The sequence below is a fragment of the Hemitrygon akajei genome, chromosome 24 (genome assembly GCF_048418815.1).
Source record: "Hemitrygon akajei chromosome 24, sHemAka1.3, whole genome shotgun sequence".
Taxonomy (NCBI): domain Eukaryota; kingdom Metazoa; phylum Chordata; class Chondrichthyes; order Myliobatiformes; family Dasyatidae; genus Hemitrygon; species Hemitrygon akajei.
Genome location: NC_133147.1, coordinates 1,296,128 through 1,318,344, shown reverse-complemented (window position 1 = coordinate 1,318,344; position 22,217 = coordinate 1,296,128). Strand labels below are relative to the sequence as shown.

General features: G+C 44.1%; 1 protein-coding gene across 1 annotated transcript in view; it reads left to right on the top strand.

Moving 5' to 3' along the window:
• Positions 1 to 22,217, top strand: part of LOC140715537 (cell adhesion molecule CEACAM5-like) — an 89,705-nt gene that overhangs the window by 36,152 nt on the left and 31,336 nt on the right. The window contains exons 7-8 of the mRNA XM_073027891.1: positions 7,255 to 7,548; positions 15,307 to 15,600. Coding sequence (XP_072883992.1) covers positions 7,255 to 7,548; positions 15,307 to 15,600 — 588 coding nt within the window. The remainder of the gene's footprint in view (positions 1 to 7,254; positions 7,549 to 15,306; positions 15,601 to 22,217) is intronic.

Below are 22,217 nucleotides of genomic sequence, written 5' to 3'. Positions count from 1 at the left end.
TTTGGTTCAAGAGGCTGATGGCTGAAGAGTAGTAACTGTTCCTGAAGCTTGTGATGCGAATCCTGAAGTTCCCGTATATTTTTATTGATTAAGCAGCGAGAAGAACGCAAGTTCAGAATTGTGGCGTCCCTGATAATTAATGTGGATTTTCTCCCACAATTCTTCGTGTAGATATGCTTCGTGGTGCAGAATGCTTTGCGCGTGATCGACTGGGGTTATCCATTACTTTTTGTAGTATGTTCCTTTCAAGGTAGATTGTGTTTTTGGTGTCTGCGATACAGTCAACAGTCAGTCAACATAGGCTTCACTACACATCTTCTGTAGTTCGTTAAATTTGTAAATGTAATGCCGACTCTTCAGTGCTTTCATCGTAACTAAAGTTACGTGTTAGGCCCAGTACAGGTCCTGTCCTCCGAAGGAATAACGCTGAGCAATGTAACATTTCTGACCCTTTCCACCTTTGATTGTCTGATGAGGTCTGGTTCATAGATCTCTGGTTTCCTCCTTCTGTAATAGTTTGTTGTTACGGCACGCCTCAGCCAAATGATCAATCTCTCTACTGTATGCTAATTCGTCACAACTTTACACTCGCTGTACAACTTGAATGTAGCATTGAAGCTGTGCACAACCATACAGTCATAAAAGTAAAGTGAGTCGAGCAGGGGGCTAAGCTCATAGATGGGTGCTGCAGCTGTGTTAGACCATACAAAGTAGGAGCAGAGGTAGGTCATTCGGCCCATCGAGTCTGCTCCGCCATTTAATGATGGGCTGATCAAGTTCTTCCAGTCATCCCCACTCCCCTGCTTTCACCCCGGACGCTTTGATGTCCTGGCTAATGAAGAACCTATCAACCACTGCCTTAAATACACCCAATGACCTGGCCTCCACAGCCGCTCATGACAACAAATTCCACTGATTTACCACCCTCTGACTAAAGTGATTTCTCCACATCTCAGTTCTTCAATCCTGAAGTCGTGCCCTCTTGTCCTATAATCCCCTACCATGATACCATGATACTTTGTCATATTTAATCTGTTCAGGCTTACTAATATTCGGAATGTTTCTCTGAGAACCCCCTCATTCTCCTGAACTCCAGGGTATACAACCCAAGAGCTGCCAAACGTTCCTTTTGCATTCTCGTGTATCTTCTCTGAACCCTCTCCAGCGTTAGTATATCCTTTCTAAATTAAGAAGCCCAAAACTGCACACAGTAGTCCAATTATGGTCTCACAGGTGCCTTATAGAACCCCAACAGCACATCCCTGCTCTTATGTTTTATACCTCTAGAAATGAATATCAACATTTCATTCGCCTTCTTCACCGTCAACTCAACCTGGAGGTTAAACTTTAGGGTATCTTCCCCAAGGGTTCACAATTCCCTTTACATCTCTGGATTTTGAATACTGTCCCCATCTAAATAATAGTCTTCCCGTTTATCTCCTCCTCCAAAGTGCATGACCATACACTTTCAAACATTGTATTTCGTTTGCTACTTCATTACCCATTCCCCTGAACTATCTAAGGCTCTCTGTTTCCTCAGCACTACCCGCTCCTCCACCACTTTTTGTGTCATCGGCAAATTTAGCCACAAATCCATTAAAAATTTAGTCCAAATCATTGACATAATCGTATAAAGCAGCAGTCCTAACACCGAGCCCTGTGGAACTCCACTAGTAGCCAACACTCCACCCATGCTAGTAACTTCCCTGTAATTCCATGTTCTCTTATCTTCCTAAACAACCTGATGTGCGGCAACTTATCAAAGGCCTTCTGAAAATCCAGGTACACCACGTCTACTGCATCTCCTTCGTCTACCCTGCTTGTAATTTCCTCAAAGAATTGCAGTAGGGTTTGTCAGGCAGGATTTTCCTATCAGGAAACTATGCTGGTTTTGACCTATCTTGTCAGGTGCCTCCAGGTACTCCATAATCTAATCCCTAACAATGGATTCCAACAGCTTCCCAACCACTGTTACCAGGCTAACAGGTCTAAAGTATTATTTCTGCTGCCTCCCGCCCTTCTTAAATACTGGAGTAACATTTGCAATTTTCCATTTATCCGGTACAATGTGAGAATCTATTGGTTTTTGAAATATCATCGTTATTGCCTCCGCAATCACCCCAGCTACTTCCCTCAGAAGCTGAGGGTGCATTCCATCAGGTCCAGCAGATTTATCCATCCTCAGATCATTAAGCTTCCTGTGCACCTTCTCGCTCGTAATTTTCGCTGCACAAACTTCACTTCCCTGATACTCTTGAATGTCCGGTATACTGCAGACGTCCTCTACTGTGAGGACTGATATAACATACGCATTCAGTTCCTCTTCCATCTCTGCATCTCTCATTACAATATCTCCAGCGTCATTTTCTATTGGTCCTATAATCTGCCCTTGAATCTCTTTTGCCCTTTATATACCTAAAAGCTTTTAGTATTTTCCTTGATATTAGTGTCCAGCTTCCTCTCATAATTCATCTTTTCCTTCCGAATGACCTTCTTAGTTTCCTTCAGCAAGTTTTTAAAAGCTCCCCAATTCCTCTATCTTCCCACTAGCTTTGGCTTCCTTGTATGCCCTCTCTTTGCTTCTATTTTCCCTCTGACTTCACTGGTCAGCCATGGTGATGTCCATTTTCCCCTTGAAAATTTCTTCTTATTTGGAATATATCTGTCTTGCACTTCCCTCATTTTTTACAGAAGCCCCAGTCATTGCTGCTTTGCTGTCCTTCCTGCGAATGTCCCTTGACAGTTAACTTCGGCCAATGCCTCTCTCATGCCATTGTAACTTCCTTTATTCCACTAAAATATCGACGCATTGGATTTTATGTTTCGGCCTCATATTTCAATGTCAACTCCGTGATATTGTGATCACTGTTCCCTAGAGGTTCCTTAACCTTAAGCTCTCTTATCACCTCTAGATCGTTCCACAACACCCAATCCAACATAGCCGATCCCCTGGTGGGGTCAACAACAAGCTGTTCTAAAAAGACAACCCTTAGACATTCTACCAATTCTCTCTCTCTTGAGGTCCAGTGTAGACCTGGTTTTCCCAATCCACTTTCATGTTAAAGTCCTCAATGTATATCAGGACATTGCCTTTGTGAGACACCTTTTCTCTCTCCTGATATAATTTGCAATCCACGTCCACATCTACTGTTTGGAGGCCTCTATACAACTGTCATTAGGATCCTTTTACGCTTGCCATTTCTTAACTAAACCCATGGAGACTCTACACCTTCCAATCCTATGTCATCTCTTTCCAATGATTTAATATTATTTCTTATACACAGAGCCACACACCCCTCTGTAAACTGACCTATCTTTCCAATATACTACATATCCTTGGACGCTCATCTCCCAATGGCAGTCAGTCTTTAGCCAAGTTTCAGTAATGGCCACAAGGTCATATTTGCCAATCTGTAGCTGAATTTAAAGATCGTCTGTTATATTCTTTATACTGCGTGCAGTCAAATACAACAGCTTCAGTCCAGTATTTGTTGCTTTCTCTGTTAAACGGACCACGCCTCTATAGCCCTGCAACTCGTGACACTGGCTTTGGTTAAGCCTCATATCCTACCTGTTCTTTCTGTAATCTCTGTTGCACACTATTTTTGATTATTTCTGTTTTCCCCTTCCTCGGCCCTATCATTCCGGTTCCCATCCCCCGGCCAAATTAGTTTAAACCTTCCCTAACAGCTCTATTAAATGTGATCGCTAGGATATTGGTCCCCTTTTCATCCAGGTGTATCCCGTCCTTTTTGTACAGGTCGTACCTCCCCCAGAAGGGGCAGCAATGATCCAGGAATCTGAAGCCCTGCCCCCTTCAACAGTCTCATAGCCACACATTAATTGGTCTGATAATGCGATTCTTGCACTTGCTAACACGTGGCACAGGCAGCATTCCTAAGATTACTACCCTAGAGTCCTGCCTTTCAGCTTCCTACCTAACTCCCTGAATTCTCTCTTTAGGACCTCCTCATTTTTCTACCTATTTCGTTGGTATCAACGTGTACCAAGACTTTTGACTGGTCATCACCTCCCTTCAGAATACTCTTCACCCGATCTGAGACATCCCGTACCCTGGCACCTGGGAGGCAACACTCCATACTGTATCTCTATCTGGCTGACAGAACTTCCTGTCTGTTCCCCTCACTCTGGAATCCCCTATGACTACTGCATTCTTCATCTTCCTCTTTCCCTTCTGCATCACGGAACCAGGCTCTGTGCCAGAGATCCGATCGCTGTGGTTGTCCTTTAGCAGGTCATCCCCCTGAACAGCTTCCAACACAAGATAACGACTACTGAAGTGATGGCCACAGGGGTGCTCTCTACTATCTGAGCTCTTTCCCCTCGCTTCCCTAACTGTCACCCACTTCTCTGACTCCTGAAGCTTCGGGGTGATTAACTCCCTGTATCGCTTATCTCTCTCCTGTTCATTCTCCCTAATGAGCTGTAGGTCATCGAACAGCAGCTCCAGATCCCTAACAGAGTCTCTCAGGAGCTGCATCTCAGTGCACCTGGCGCAGATGGTGCTATCTGGGAGACTGGAAGATTCCCAGGATTTCCACATCCGATACCCAGAGCAAAGTACTAACCCTACCAACATGCTCTCTGTTCCTCCAAAAAATGCAAAGAGAAACCACAAAACGAAGTCTACTTACCCACTTACCTCGCCGAAGCCCCCTTTCTCCGAAGCCTCGATGAGAAAAAGCCTGTTGCTTCTACTCTCATCACTGGTCTATTCCCAACAATGGTCGCTCCGCTTATCCCTTCTATACTATTTAGTTCATCGAGCTTAGTTGCCGCCGCTGATAGGTCTCGCACAAAATAGCCGTTGATGGAGATCGAGGAGGAGATCTTGCTGCCAATCTGAATTGGGATGTACAAGTGAAGAAATGTAGGATGCAAGTGCACAACGAGGCCAAGGTCTTGCTTAGTTTTGTGCTGGTGATGGTACTGAGGGCGGAATTGTAGTCGAAAAGAACATCCTTATGTATGCAAATATGTTGTTCAGATGTTCTTGACTTGTGTGAAGAGCCAGTGACATGGCAACTGACATGCCAGTGACATGGGCCTATTGGTCCGCAAGCCACATTGTGCGCATGTTAGAATAAATATGTAGTTGCTGAAGAGAATCACACCTCTTAACCTTCACTGATTTCTCGCTGCGTTTATTGTTATGGAAGAGGACTTCTCGTGGGAAATTCTGTAAGATCCTCTCCCAAGTTTCATCATATATCTCATGGTATATTTTCTGGACTCTGATAAATATTCAAGACTGTTAAATGTTTCGACCGGCGATTTCCACGCGCTTCCATGCCATAAGTATTACGTCATCTCCCACTCCTATTCCCCAGCCTGCAAATATATACCCCGCCCACTCTACACGCTAATGGGAGTCACCTGCCATTTATTCCAGGTTCATCACCAGTTTATTCCCTTATCACCCACAGCCCTATTTCACGACATAGAGGTGGGTGTTGGTTCCGGGTCTTCACTCGGGCCTTTGTGGGCGGGGGAGCAGTTGGTGGCGTGTCCCAGACCAAAGAGGTTAGGGTGCTGTGCTGGAGCCTAGAGATGTTGCATTAGTTGGAATCGAGAGCAGTGTCCTGGGGGGGAGCCTGAGGATTTGTTGCTGAACTACTGGGGAGGGCGGGGGTGATTGGATCAAATGCAGGCAGCTGGAGAGAAATGGATTGTTGTGAATGGGGAACTAAAGGGAGTGAGGAGACAGTGAGGATACGGATGAATGAAAACCGAGACAAAGGGAGTAAAAGAATAAAAAATGGTAGTGGAGAGCGCTCTGAAAGTGAGGAAGATGAACAAGTTCAGAGAGAAGGTGTTGTCATAATAAGATTTAATGAGAAGGCTTAGGAAACATGAAGAAAATTAACCCGTTGCTGCTAACAACAACACTGGCAAATAAGATAGGGGAAATAGTATTTGCAAAAGTCCTTAATGACGGCAAACTATTGGTAAGATGTGCAAATGAGGAACAAATTTGAGAAAGTACTCAAATTAAGAGAGATAGGAAAACATAAGGTGAAATAAACAGGAAGGGTGGGAGCACGAAATGGTGGTGGATATAAAGAAGTGATATCGCGGGTACCAATGAGTATAAATATAGAGGAGTGAAAGAGGAATATCAAAGGAGGGGAAGTAATGCATGTTCACAGACAGAAAACAACAAAGGAGGAAGTGAAAAAGGAAAGTGAATCAGTATTGATTGAATTTGAAGAGGAAAAAGTTCCTCATCAATACTCTGCCCCAGCCCCGTGCAGCATTAGCAAAACTTTCCGTTGGGATACTAGTCCCCAAACTATTCAGCTGCAAACCGTCTCTTCTCTACAGTTCTAACCTTCAGTAGAAGAGAGCCCAATGACACAAACATCCGATGCTCTCCCTCCTGTAGCAAATCCTTGGCCGCGTGTTAAACTGTATAATTTTCTTATTTCTGCCTTCATTAAAACATGACACGAGTAGCAATCGTGCAGGTCTGTCAGTACCTCCAGATGAACTTTTATTTTTGTGTGTTTCTCCCTAGCTGTCAGTCTGTGGTTTTGTATTGCCATGTGCTCCTGTCCCCGCATCTATTCTACTCTGGCCCCTGTGTTACTGAGTACTCCGTCACTAATTATTATCTGTATTGCTGCCACCTGGGTCTCATTGTCCTCCACCTATCATCTGTTTCTCTGTTTATTGCTCAGTGTATTTTAGTCTTGAGTTTTCACCTGCTTGTTGCCAGATTGTGTCAGTGAGTTTTCCTGAACCTTTCCAGCATTTGTATGTGAACTCTGTCTGAATGTTAACTCTCCCTGTTTCCTGATTCTGGTTTTTTGATCACCCTGGAATTTTTCATCACCACCTGAACCTTGATCCCGACTTGGTTACCACACCCCCCCCCCCCCCCACCACCACACTTTGCTACTCTGTAAATATCATAGTGCGCACAGTAGATGTTCTGCGATTGGATCCCTGCTTCAGCGTCCTGACAAGGTCATAACTCTGGAGGTGCTACCATTTAACTTAGCAAAGCTCTCTAGCAGATCGTTCATTCAATCATACAGACATACAACACTTATTGTCTCCAGCAAAATCTATTTCTGCTGATACAACTTCAGAGAGAGGCGAGGTATATAACGGTAATTAGGCATGAGATATAAGTAGTTGCACAGAAAGTGTTTTGCACGGGAGCTAATGAGAACATTGATTCGGTACGCTTGTGCACAGTCTGAATCAATTCATTTTCTTTCCTTGCAGTTCGGCCACCAGAACCTCAAATATCAAGTGACCGATCTGATAAGGTCTATGCGTCAGATGAGTCGATTACATTTACTTGTCGGACAACTGAATGGGTATATTCCCACCGCAACTTTCAGCTGTACAATGGCGGACAACTAGTAAATGAAGAGCTGTCACAGCGAGACAGCGCGACGTTCACCATCGCGAACAAAGGAGATGCTCCGAGGGATTACTATTGTGTTTACACGCAAACGGTGTCCGGTAGAAGCATATCCTCAAGACAAAGCAACTCATTAACAATTACGGTCGTGGGTGAGTTTATTTCTCCGCTTTCCGATTCAACCAGGTGATATATGCCCGCGATTGGAACAATAGTATTTCGATCGAGAGGGCTCTCCTATGGTACAGCAAACAAAATTTACATTCACACTCATCTTAGTTTGACGCTTGTGTACTACAGCCAAGCGTACTTCCTCCTTCAATCTTCCCCTCGTGAATCACATTTTTTGCAGACATTCGAACACGATGGGCACAATTGGAAGTTCGCAGTTCAACGTAAGTTTATTATTGAACTGATATACATGGCACCATATCCAACCCTGGGGTACATTTTCTTGCGGACATAGTCTGCCAAACCACAGTAGAATAACAAACATGATAGAATAAATGAGTGACCATACCAATGCAGCCAGTGAGCAAGAGATAACAAATTCCAAATACAAAAAGAAAGAAATAATACAAAAATAAGCAATAAACATCGTGGGCATGAGATGAGGTCATTGAAAGTGAGTCCATAGCTTGTGGGAATATTTTAAGGGTGGGGCAAGTGAAGTTGAGTGAAATGTTTCCCTTTGGTTCAAGAGGCTGATGGCTGAAGAGTAGTAACTGTTCCTGAAGCTTGTGATGCGAATCCTGAAGGTCCCGTATATTTTTATTGATTAAGCAGCGAGAAGAACGCAAGTTCAGAATTGTGGCGTCCCTGATAATTAATGTGGATTTTCTCCCACAAGTCTTCGTGTAGATATGCTTCGTGGTGCAGAATGCTTTGCGCGTGATCGACTGGGGTTATCCATTACTTTTTGTAGTATGTTCCTTTCAAGGTAGATTGTGTTTTTGGTGTCTGCGATACAGTCAACAGTCAGTCAACATAGGCTTCACTACACATCTTCTGTAGTTCGTTAAATTTGTAAATGTAATGCCGACTCTTCAGTGCTTTCATCGTAACTAAAGTTACGTGTTAGGCCCAGTACAGGTCCTGTCCTCCGAAGGAATAACGCTGAGCAATGTAACATTTCTGACCCTTTCCACCTTTGATTGTCTGATGAGGTCTGGTTCATAGATCTCTGGTTTCCTCCTTCTGTAATAGTTTGTTGTTACGGCACGCCTCAGCCATATGATCAATATCTCTACTGTATGCTAATTCGTCACAACTTTACACTCGCTGTACAACTTGAATGTAGCATTGGAGCTGTGCACAACCATACAGTCATAAAAGTAAAGTGAGTCGAGCAGGGGGCTAAGCTCATAGACGGGTGCTGCAGTTGTGTTAGACCATAAAAAAAGGAGCAGAGGTAGGTCATTCGGCCCATCGAGTCTGCTCCGCCATTTAATGATGCTGTTCCAGTTCCTCCAGTCATCCCCACTCCCCTGCTTTCACCCCGGACGCTTTGATGTCCTGGCTAATGAAGAACCTATCAATCACTGCCTTAAATACACCCAATGACTTGGCCTCCACAGCCGCTCATGGCAACAAATTCCACTGATTTACCACCCTCTGACTAAAGTGATTTCTCCACATCTAGGTTCTTCAATCCTGAAGTCGTGCCCTCTTCTCCTATAATCCCCTACCATGATAACATGATACTTTGTCATATTTAATCTGTTCAGGCTTACTAACATTCGGAATGTTTCACTGAGAACCCCCTCATTCGCCTGAACTCCAGGGTATACAACCCAAGAGCTGCCAAACGTTCCTTTTTCATTCTCGTGAATCTTCTCTGAACCCTCTCCAGCGTTAGTATATCCTTTCTAAATTATGAAGCCCAAAACTGCACACAGTAGTCCAATTATAGTCTCACAGGTGCCTTATAGAACCCCAACAGCACATCCCTGCTCTTATGTTTTATACCTCTAGAAATGAATATCAACATTACATTCGCCTTCTTCACAGTCGACTCAACCTGGAGGTTAAACTTTAGGGTATCTTCCCCAAGGGTTCCCAATTCCCTTTGCATCTCTGCATTTTGAATACTGTCCCCATCTAAATAATAGTCTTCCCGTTTATCTCCTCCTCCAAAGTGCATGACCATACACTTTCAAACATTGTATTTTGTTTGCTACTTCATTACCCATTCCCCTGAAGTATCTAAGGCTCTCTGATTCCTCAGCACTACCCGCTCCTCCACCACTTTTTGTGTCATCGGCAAATTTAGCCACAAATCCATTGAAACTTTAGTCCAAATCATTGACATAATCGTATAAAGCAGCAGTCCTAACACCGAGCCCTGTGGAACTCCACTAGTAACCGACACTCCACCCATGCTAGTAACTTCCCTGTAATTCCATGTTTTCGTATCTTCCTAAACAACCTCATGTGCGGCAACTTATCAAAGGCCTTCTGAAAATCCAGGTACACCACGTCTACTGCATCTCCTTCGTCTACCCTGCATGTAATTTCCTCAAAGAATTGCAGTAGGGTTTGTCAGGCAGGATTTTCCTATCAGGAAACTATGCTGATTTTGGCCTATCTTGTCAGGTGCCTCCAGGTACTCCATCATCTAATCCCTAACAATGGATTCCAACAGCTTCCCAACCACTGTTACCAGGCTAACAGGTCTAAAGTATTATTTCTGCTGCCTCCCGCCCTTCTTAAATACTGGAGTAACATTTGCAATTTTCCATTTATCCGGTACAATGTGAGAATCTATTGTTTTTTGAAATATCATCGTTAATGCCTCCGCAATCTCCCCAGCTACTTCCCTCAGAAGCTGAGGGTGCATTCCATCAGGTCCAGCAGATTTATCCATCCTCAGATCATTACGCTTCCTGTGCACCTTCTCGCTCGTAATTTTCGCTGCACAAACTTCACTTCCCTGATACTCTTGAATGTCCGGTATACTGCAGACGTCCTCTACTGTGAGGACTGATATAACATACGCATTCAGTTCCTCTTCCATCTCTGCATCTCTCATTACAATATCTCCAGCGTCATTTTCTATTGGTCCTATAATCTGCCCTTGACTCTCTTTTGCCCTTTATATACTTCTAAAAGCTTTTAGTATTTTCCTTGATATTAGTGTCCAGCTTCCTCTCATAATTCATCTTTTCCTTCCGAATGACCTTCTTAGTTTCCTTCAGCAAGTTTTTAAAAGCTCCCCAATTCCTCTATCTTCCCACTAGCTTTGGTTTCCTTGTATCCCCTCTCTTTGCTTCTATTTTCTCTCTGACTTCACTTGTCAGCCATGGTGATGTCCATTTTCCCCTTGAAAATTTCTTCTTATTTGGAATATATCTGTCTTGCACTTCCCTCATTTTTTACAGAAGCCCCAGTCATTGCTGCTTTGCTGTCCTTCCTGCGAATGTCCCTTTACAGTTAACTTCGGCCAATGCCTCTCTCATGCCATTGTAACTTCCTTTATTCCACTAAAATATCGACACATTGGATTTTATGTTTCCGCCTCATATTTCAATGTCAACTCCGTGATATTGTGATCACTGTTCCCTAGAGGTTCCTTAACCTTAAGCTCTCTTATCACCTCTGGATCGTTGCACAACACCCAATCCAACATAGCCGATCCCCTGGCGGGGTCAACAACAAGATGTTCTAAAAAGACATCCCTTAGACATTCTACCAATTCTCTCTCTCTTGAGGTCCAGTCTGGACCTGGTTTTCCCAATCCACTTTCATGTTAAAGTCCTCAATGTATATCAGGACATTGACTTTGTGAGACACCTTTTCTCTCTCCTGATATAATTTGTAATCCACGTCCACATCTGCTGTTTGGAGGCCTCTATACAACTGTCATTAGGATGCTTTTACGCTTGCCGTTTCTTAACTAAACCCATAGAGACTCTACACCTTCCAATCCAATGTCATCTCTTTCCAGTGATTTAATATTATTTCTTATACAGAGAGCCACACACCCCTCTGTAAACTGACCTATCTTTCCAATATACTACATATCCTTGGACGCTCATCTCCCAATGGTAGTCAGTCTTTAGCCAAGTTTAAGTAATGGCCACAAGGTCATATTTGCCAATCTGTAGCTGAATTTAAAGATCGTCTGTTATATTCTTTATACTGCGTGCATTCAAATACAACAGTTTCAGTCCAGTATTTGTTGCTTTCTCTGTTAAATGGACCACGCCTCTATAGCCCTGCAACTCGTGACACTGGCTTTAGTTAAGCCTCATATCCTACCTGTTCTTTCTGTAATCTCTGTTGCACACTATTTTTGATTATTTCTGTTTTCCCCTTCCTCGGCCCTATCATTCCGGTTCCCATCCCCCGGCCAAATCAGTTTAAACCTTCCCTAACAGCTCTATTAAATGTGATCGCTAGGATATTGGTCCCCTTTTGATCCAGGTGTATCCCGTCCTTTTTGTACAGGTCGTACCTCCCTCAGAAGGGGCCCCAATGATCCAGGAATCTGAAGCCCTGCCCCCTACAACAGTCTCATAGCCACACATTAATAGTTCTGATAATGCGATTCTTGCACTCGCTAACACGTGGTACAGGCAGCAATCCTGAGATTACTACCCTAGAGTCCTGCCTTTCAGCTTCCTACCTAACTCACTGAATTCTCTCTTTAGGACCTCCTCATTTTTCTACCTATGTCGTTTGTACCAACGTGTACCAAGACTTTTGACTGGTCATCACCTCCCTTCAGAATACTCTTCACCCGATCTGAGACATCCCGTACCCTGGCATCTGGGAGGTAACACTCCATACTGTATCTCTATCAGGCTGACAGAACCTCCTGCCTGTTCCCCTCACTCTGGAATCCCCTATGACTACTGCATTCCTCATCTTCCTCTTTCCCTTCTGCATCACGGAACCAGGCTCTGTGCCAGAGAGCCGATCGCTGTGGTTGTCCTTTAGCAGGTCATCCCCCTGAACAGCTTCCAACACAAGAAAACGACTACTGAAGTGATGGCCACAGGGGTGCTCTCTACTATCTGAGCCCCTTCCCTCGATTCCCTGACTGTCACTCCCTTATCTAACTCCTGAAGCCTCGGGATGATTAACTCCCTGTAGCTCTTCTCACTCTCCTGTTCATTCTCCCTAATGAGCTGTAGGTAATCGAACGACAGCTCCACATCCCTAACAGAGTCTCTCAGGAGCTGCATCTCAGTGCACCTGGCGCAGATGGTGCTATTTGGGAGACTGGAGGATTCCCAGGATTTCCACATCCGATACCCAGAGCAAAGTACTAACCCTACCAACATGCTCTCTGTTCCTCCAAAAAATGCAAAGATAAACCACAAAACGAAGTCCACTTACCCACTTACCTCGCCGAAGCCCCCTTTCTCCGAAGCCTCGATGAGAAAAAGCCTGTTGCTTCTACTCTCATCACTGGTCTACTCCCAACAATGGTCGCTCCGCTTATCCCTTCTATACTATTTAGTTCATCGAGCTTAGTTGCCACCGCTGATAGGTCTCGCACAAAATAGCCGTTGATGGAGATCGAGGAGGAGATATTGCTGATGATCTGAATTGGGATATACAAGTAAAGAAATGTAGGATGCAAGTGCACAACGAGGCCAAGGTCTTGATTAGTTTTGTGCTGATGATGGTATTGAGGGCGGAGTTGCAGTCGAAAAGAACATCATTATGCATGCAAATATGTTGTTCAGATGTTCTTGACTTGTGTGAAGAGCCAGTGACATGACATCTGATGTGGACCTATTGGTCCGCTAGCCAAATTGGGCGCATGTTAGAATAAATATGTAGTTGCTGAAGAGAATCACACCTCTTAACCTTCACTGACTTCTTGCTGCGTTTATTGTTATGGAAGAGGACTTTTTGTGGGAAATTCTGTAAGATCCTCTCCCAAGTTTCATCATGTATCTCGTGGTATATTTTCTGGACTCTGATAAATATCCAAGACTGTTAAATGTTTCGACCGGCTATTTCCACGCGCTTCCATGCCATAAGTATTACGTCATCTCCCACTCCTATTCCCCAGCCTGCAAATACATACCCCGCCCAGTCTCCACGCTAATGGGAGTCACCTGCCACTTATTCCAGGTTCATCACATATTTATTCCCCTATCACCCACAGCCTTATTTCACGACTTAGAGGTGGGTGTTGGTTCCGGGCCTTTGTGGGCGTGGGAGCAGTTGATGGAGTGCCCCAGACCAAAGAGGTTAGGGTGCTGTGCTGGAGCCTATTGATGTTGCATTAGTTGGAATCGAGAGCAGTGTCCTGGGGGGGAGCCTGAGGATTTGTTGCTGAACTACTGGGGGGCGGGGGGGGGTGGTGAGTGGATCAGAGGCAGGCAGCTGGAGAGAAATGGATGGCTGTGAAGGGGGAAGTAAAAGGACTGAGGAGACAGTGAGGAGACGGATGAATGAAAACCGAGACAAAGGGAGTAAAAGAATAAAAAATGGTAGTGGAGAGCGCTCTGAAAGTGAGGAAGATGAACAAGTTCAGAGAGAAGGTGTTGTCACAATAAGATTTAATGAGAAGGCTTAGGAAACATGAAGAAAATTAACCCGTTGCTGCTAACAACAACACTGGCAAATAAGATAGGGGAAATAGTATTTGCAAAAGTCCTTAATGACGGCAAACTATTGGTAAGATGTGCAAATGAGGAACAACTTGAGAAAGCACTCAAATTAAGAGAAATAGGAAAACATAAGGTGAAATAAACAGGAAGGGTGGGAGCACGAAATGGTGGTTGATATAAAGAAGTGACATCGCGGGTACCAATGAGTATAAATATAGAGGAGTGAAAGAGGAATATCAAAGGAGGGGAAGTAATGCATGTTCACAGACAGAAACCAACAAAGGAGGAAGTGAAAAAGGAAAGTGAATCAGTATTGATTGAATTTGAAGAGGAAAAAGTTCCTCACCAATACTCTGCCCCAGCCCCTGCAGCATTAGCAAAACTTTCCGTTGGGATACTAGTCCCCAAACTATTCAGCTGCAAACCGTCTCTTCTGTACAGTTCTAAACTTCAGTAGAAGAGAGCCCAATGACACAAACATCCGATGCTCTCCCTCCTGTAGCAAATCCTTGGCCGCGTGTTAAACTGTATAATTTTCTTATTTCAGCCTTCACTAAAACATGACACGAGTAGCAATCGTGCAGGTCTGTCAGTACCTCCAGATGAACTTTTATTTTTGTGTGTTTCTCCCTAGCTCTCGGTCTGTGGTTTTGTATTGCCATGTGCTCCTGTCCCCGCTTCTTCTCTACTCTGGCCACTGTGTTACTGAGTACTCCGTCACTAATTATTATCTGTATTGCTGCCACCTGGGTCTCATTGTCCTCCACCTATCATCTGTCTCTCTGTTTATTGCTCAGTGTATTTTAGTCTTGAGTTTTCACCTGCTTGTTGCCAGATTGTGTCAGTGAGTTTCCCTGAACCTTTCCAGCATTTGTATGTGATCTCTGTCTGAATGTTGACTCTCCCTGTTTCCTGATTCTGGTTTTTTGATTACCCTGGAATTTTTCATCAGCACCTGAACCTTGACTCCGACTTTGTTACCCCCCCCCCCCCAAAGCTTTGCTACTCTGTAAATATCATAGTGCGCACAGTAGATGTTCTGCGATTGGATCCCTGCTTCAGCGTCCTGACAAGGTCGTAACTCTGGAGGTGCTACCATTTAACTTAGCAAAGCTCTCTAGCAGATCGTTCATTCAATCATACAGATATACAACACTTATTGTCTCCAGCAAAATCTATTTCTGCTGATACAACTTCAGAGGGAGGCGAGGTATATAACGGTAATTAGGCATGAGAAAAAAGTAGTTGCACAGAAAGTGTTTTGCACGGGAGCTAATGAGAAATTTGATTCGGTACGCTTGTGCACAGTCTGAATCAATTCATTTTCTTTCCTTGCAGTTCGGCCACCAAAACCTCAAATATCAAGTGACCGATCTGATAAGGTCTATGCGTCAGATGAGTCGATTATACTTACTTGTTGGACAACTGAATGGGTACATTCCGGTGGCACCTTTCAGCTGTACAATGGTGGACAACTAGTAAATAAAGAGCTGTCACAGCGAGACAGAGCGACGTTCACCATCGCGAACAAAGGAGATGCTCCGAGGGATTACTATTGTGTTTACACGCTCACGGTGTCCGGTAGAAGCATATCCTCAAGACAAAGCAACTCATTAACAATTACGGTCGTGGGTGAGTTTATTTCTCCGCTTTCCGATTCAACCAGTTGATATATGCCCGCGATTGGAACAATAATATTTCGATCGAGAGGGCTCTCCTATGGTACAGCAAACAAAATTTACATTCACACTCATCTTAGTTGGACGCTTGTGTACTACAGCCAAGCGTACTACCTCCTTCAATCTTCCCCTCGTGAATCACATTTTTTGCAGACATTCGAACACGATGGGCACAATTGGAAGTTCGCAGTTCAACGTAAGTTTATTATTGTAGTGATATATATGGCATCATATCCAACCCTGGGGTACATTTTCTCGCGGACATAGTCAGCCAAACCACAGTAGAATAACAAACATGATAAAATAAATGAGTGACCATACCAATGCGGCCAGTGTGCAAAAGACAACAAATTCCAAATACAAAAAGAAAGAAACAATACAAAAATAAGCAATAAACATCGAGGGCATGAGATGAGGTCAATGAAAGTGAGTCCATAGCTTGTAGGAATATTTTAAGGGTGGGGCAAGTGAAGTTGAGTGAAATGTTTCCCTTTGGTTCAAGAGGCTGATGGCTGAAGAGTAGTAACTGTTCCTGAAGCTTGTGATGCGAATCCTGAAGGTCCCGTGTATTTTTATTGTTTAAGCAGCGAGAAGAACGCAAGTTCAGAATTGTGGCGTCCCTGATAATTAATGCGGATTTTCTCCCACAATTCTTCGTGTAGATATGCTTCGTGGTGCAGAGTGCTTTGCGCTTGATCGACTGGGGTTATCCATTACTTTTTGTAGTATGTTCCTTTCAAGGTAGAATGTGTTTTTGGTGTCTGCGATACAGTCAGCAGTCAGTCAACATAGGCTTCACTACACATCTACAGTAGTTCGTTAAGTTTGTAAATGTAATGCCGAATCTTCAGTGCTTTCTTCGTAACTAAAGTTACATGTTAGGCCCAGTACAGGTCCTGTCCTCCGAAGGAATAACACTGAGCAATGTAACATTGCTGACCCTTTCCACCTTTAATAGTCTGATCAGGTCTGGTTCATAGATCTCTGGTTTCCTCCTTCTGTAATAGTTTGTTGTAATGGCACGCCTCAGCCATATGATTAATCTCTCTACTGTATGCTAATTCGTCACAACTTTACACTCGCTGTACAACTTGAATGTAGCATTGAAGCTGTGCACAATCATACAGTCATAAAAGTAAAGTGAGTCGAGCAGGGGGCTAAGCTCATAGACGGGTGCTGCAGCTGTGTTAGACCATACAAAGTAGGAGCAGAGGTAGGTCATTCGGCCCATCGAGTCTGCTCCGCCATTTAATGATGGGCTGATCAAGTTTTTCCAGTCATCCCCACTCCCCTGCTTTCACCCCGGACGCTTTGATCTCCTGGCTAATGAAGAACCTATCAATCACTGCCTTAAATACACCCAATGACCTGGTCTCCACAGCCGCTCATGGCAACAAATTCCACTGATTTACCACCCTCTGACTAAAGTGATTTCTCCACATCTCATTTCTTCAATCCTGAAGTCGTGCCCTCTTGTCCTATAATCCCCTACCATGATACCATGATACTTTGTCATATTTAATCTGTTCAGGCTTACTAATATTCGGAATGTTTCTCTGAGAACCCCCTCATTCTCCTGAACTCCAGGGTATACAACCCAAGAGCTGCCAAACGTTCCTTTTGCATTCTCGTGTATCTTCTCTGAACCCTCTCCAGCGTTAGTATATCCTTTCTAAATTAAGAAGCCCAAAACTGCACACAGTAGTCCAATTATGGTCTCACAGGTGCCTTATAGAACCCCAACAGCACATCCCTGCTCTTATGTTTTATACCTCTAGAAATGAATATCAACATTTCATTCGCCTTCTTCACCGTCAACTCAACCTGGAGGTTAAACTTTAGGGTATCTTCCCCAAGGGTTCACAATTTCCTTTACATCTCTGCATTTTGAATACTGTCCCCATCTAAATAATAGTCTTCCCGTTTATCTCCTCCTCCAAAGTGCATGACCATACACTTTCAAACATTGTATTTCGTTTGCTACTTCATTACCCATTCCCCTGAACTATCTAAGGCTCTCTGTTTCCTCAGCACTACCCGCTCCTCCACCACTTTTTGTGTCATCGGCAAATTTAGCCACAAATCCATTAAAACTTTAGTCCAAATCATTGACATAATCGTATAAAGCAGCAGCCCTAACACCGAGCCCTGTGGAACTCCACTGGTAGCCAACACTCCACCTATGCTAGTAACTTCCCTGTAATTCCATGTTCTCTTATCTTGCTAAACAACCTGATGTGCGGCAACTTATCAAAGGCCTTCTGAAAATCCAGGTACACCACGTCTACTGCATCTCCTTCGTCTACCCTGCTTGTAATTTCCTCAAAGAATTGCAGTAGGGTTTGTCTGGCAGGATTTTCCTATCAGGAAACTATGCTGATTTTGGCCTATCTTGTCAGGTGCCTCCAGGTACTCCATCATCTAATCCCTAACAATGGATTCCAACAGCTTCCCAACCACTGTTACCAGGCTAACAGGTCTAAAGTATTATTTCTGCTGCCTCCCGCTCTTCTTAAATACTGGAGTAACATTTGCAATTTTCCATTTATCCGGTACAATGTGGGAATCTATTGTTTTTCGAAATATCATCGTTAATGCCTCCGCAATCTCCCCAGCTACTTCCCTCAGAAGCTGAGGGTGCATTCCATCGCGTCCAGCAGATTTATCCATCCTCAGATCATTAGGCTTCCTGTGCACCTTCTCGCTCGTAATTTTCGCTGCACAAACTTCACTTCCCTGACACTCTTGAATGTCCGGTATACTGCAGACGTCCTCTACTGTGAGGACTGATATAACATACGCATTCAGTTCCTCTTCCATCTCTGCATCTCTCATTACAATATCTCCAGCGTCATTTTCTATTGGTCCTATAATCTGCCCTTGACTCTCTTTTGCCCTTTATATACTTCTAAAAGCTTTTAGTATTTTCCTTGATATTAGTGTCCAGCTTCCTCTCATAATTCATCTTTTCCTTCCGAATGACCTTCTTAGTTTCCTTCTGCAAGTTTTTAAAAGCTCCCCAATTCCACTATCTTCCCACTAGCTTTGGTTTCCTTGTATGCCCTCTCTTTGCTTCTATTTTCTCTCTGACTTCACTTGTCAGCCATGGTGATGTCCATCTTCCCCTTGAAAATTTCTTCTTATTTGGAATATATCTGTGTTGCACTTCCCTCATTTTTTACAGAAGCCCCAGTCATTGCTGCTTTGCTGTCCTTCCTGCGAATGTCCCTTGACAGTTAACTTCGGCCAATGCCTCTCTCATGCCATTGTAACTTCCTTTATTCCACTAAAATATCGACGCATTGGATTTTATGTTTCCGCCTCATATTTCAATGTCAACTCCGTGATATTGTGATCACTGTTCCCTAGAGGTTCCTTAACCTTAAGCTCTCTTATCACCTCTAGATCGTTCCACAACACCCAATCCAACATAGCCGATCGCCTGGTGGGGTCAACAGCAAGCTGTTCTAAAAAGACAACCCTTAGACATTCTACCGATTCTCTCTCTCTTGAGGTCCAGTCTGGACCTAGTTTTCCCAATCCACTTTCATGTTAAAATCCTCAATGTATATCAGGACATTGCCTTTGTGAGACACCTTTTCTCTCTCCTGATATAATTTGCAATCCACGTCCACATCTGCTGTTTGGAGGCCTCTATACAACTGTCATTAGGATCCTTTTACGCTTGCCATTTCTTAACTAAACCCATGGAGACTCTACACCTTCCAATCCTATGTCATCTCTTTCCAATGATTTAATATTATTTCTTATACAGAGAGCCACACACCCCTCTGTAAACTGACCTATCTTTCCAATATACTACATATCCTTGGACGCTCATCTCCCAATGGCAGTCAGTCTTTAGCCAAGTTTCAGTAATGGCCATAAGGTCATCTTTGCCAATCTGTAGATGAATTTAAGATCGTCTGTTATATTCTTTATACTGCGTGCATTCAAATACAAGAGTTTCAGTCCAGTATTTGTTGCTTTCTCTGTTAAACGGACCACGCCTCTATAGCCCTGCAACTCGTGACACTGGCTTTGGTTAAGCCTCATATCCTACCTGTTCTTTCTGTAATCTCTGTTGCACACTATTTTTGATTATTTCTGTTTTCCCCTTCCTCGGCCCTATCATTCCGGTTCCCATCCCCCGGCCAAATTAGTTTAAACCTTCCCTAACAGCTCTATTAAATGTGATCGCTAGGATATTGGTCCCCTTTTGATCCAGGTGTATCCCGTCCTTTTTGTACAGGTCGTACCTCCCCCAGAAGGGGCCCCAATGATCCAGGAATCTGAAGCCCTGCCCCCTTCAACAGTCTCATAGCCACACATTAATTGGTCTGATAATGCGATTCTTGCACTTGCTAACACGTGGCACAGGCAGCAATCCTAAGATTACTACCCTAGAGTCCTGCCTTTCAGCTTCCTACCTAACTCCCTGAATTCTCTCTTTAGGACCTCCTCATTTTTCTACCTATTTCGTTGGTACCAACGTGTACCAAGACTTTTGACTGGTCATCACCTACCTTCAGAATACTCTTCACCCGATCTGAGACATCCCGTACCCTGGCACCTGGGAGGCAGCACTCCATACTGTATCTCTATCAGGCTGACAGAACTTCCTGTCTGTTCCCCTCACTCTGGAATCCCCTATGACTACTGCATTCTTCATCTTCCTCTTTCCCTTCTGCATCACGGAACCAGGCTCTGTGCCAGAGATCCGATCGCTGTGGTTGTCCTTTAGCAGGTCATCCCCCTGAACAGCTTCCAACACAAGATAACGACTACTGAAGTGATGGCCACAGGGGTGCTCTCTACTATCTGAGCTCTTTCCCCTCGCTTCCCTAACTGTCACCCACTTCTCTGACTCCTGAAGCTTCGGGGTGATTAACTCCCTGTATCGCTTATCTCTCTCCTGTTCATTCTCCCTAATGAGCTGTAGGTCATCGAACAGCAGCTCCAGATCCCTAACAGAGTCTCTCAGGAGCTGCATCTCAGTGCACCTGGCGCAGATGGTGCTATCTGGGAGACTGGAAGATTCCCAGGATTTCCACATCCGATACCCAGAGCAAAGTACTAACCCTACCAACATGCTCTCTGTTCCTCCAAAAAATGCAAAGAGAAACCACAAAACGAAGTCTACTTACCCACTTACCTCGCCGAAGCCCCCTTTCTCCGAAGCCTCGATGAGAAAAAGCCTGTTGCTTCTACTCTCATCACTGGTCTATTCCCAACAATGGTCGCTCCGCTTATCCCTTCTATACTATTTAGTTCATCGAGCTTAGTTGCCGCCGCTGATAGGTCTCGCACAAAATAGCCGTTGATGGAGATCGAGGAGGAGATCTTGCTGCCAATCTGAATTGGGATGTACAAGTGAAGAAATGTAGGATGCAAGTGCACAACGAGGCCAAGGTCTTGCTTAGTTTTGTGCTGGTGATGGTACTGAGGGCGGAATTGTAGTCGAAAAGATCATCCTTATGTATGCAAATATGTTGTTCAGATGTTCTTGACTTGTGTGAAGAGCCAGTGACATGGCAACTGACATGCCAGTGACATGGGCCTATTGGTCCGCAAGCCACATTGTGCGCATGTTAGAATAAATATGTAGTTGCTGAAGAGAATCACACCTCTTAACCTTCACTGATTTCTCGCTGCGTTTATTGTTATGGAAGAGGACTTCTCGTGGGAAATTCTGTAAGATCCTCTCCCAAGTTTCATCATATATCTCATGGTATATTTTCTGGACTCTGATAAATATTCAAGACTGTTAAATGTTTCGACCGGCTATTTCCACGCGCTTCCATGCCATAAGTATTACGTCATCTCCCACTCCTATTCCCCAGCCTGCAAATATATACCCCGCCCACTCTACACGCTAATGGGAGTCACCTGCCATTTATTCCAGGTTCATCACCAGTTTATTCCCTTATCACCCACAGCCCTATTTCACGACATAGAGGTGGGTGTTGGTTCCGGGTCTTCACTCGGGCCTTTGTGGGCGGGGGAGCAGTTGGTGGCGTGTCCCAGACCAAAGAGGTTAGGGTGCTGTGCTGGAGCCTAGAGATGTTGCATTAGTTGGAATCGAGAGCAGTGTCCTGGGGGGGAGCCTGAGGATTTGTTGCTGAACTACTGGGGAGGGCGGGGGTGATTGGATCAAATGCAGGCAGCTGGAGAGAAATGGATTGTTGTGAAGGGGGAACTAAAGGGAGTGAGGAGACAGTGAGGATACGGATGAATGAAAACCGAGACAAAGGGAGTAAAAGAATAAAAAATGGTAGTGGAGAGCGCTCTGAAAGTAAGGAAGATGAACAAGTTCAGAGAGAAGGTGTTGTCATAATAAGATTTAATGAGAAGGCTTAGGAAACATGAAGAAAATTAACCCGTTGCTGCTAACAACAACACTGGCAAATAAGATAGGGGAAATAGTATTTGCAAAAGTCCTTAATGACGGCAAATTATTGCTAAGATGTGCAAATGAGGAACAAATTTGAGAAAGTACTCAAATTAAGAGAGATAGGAAAACATAAGGTGAAATAAACAGGAAGGATGGGAGCACGAAATGGTGGTGGA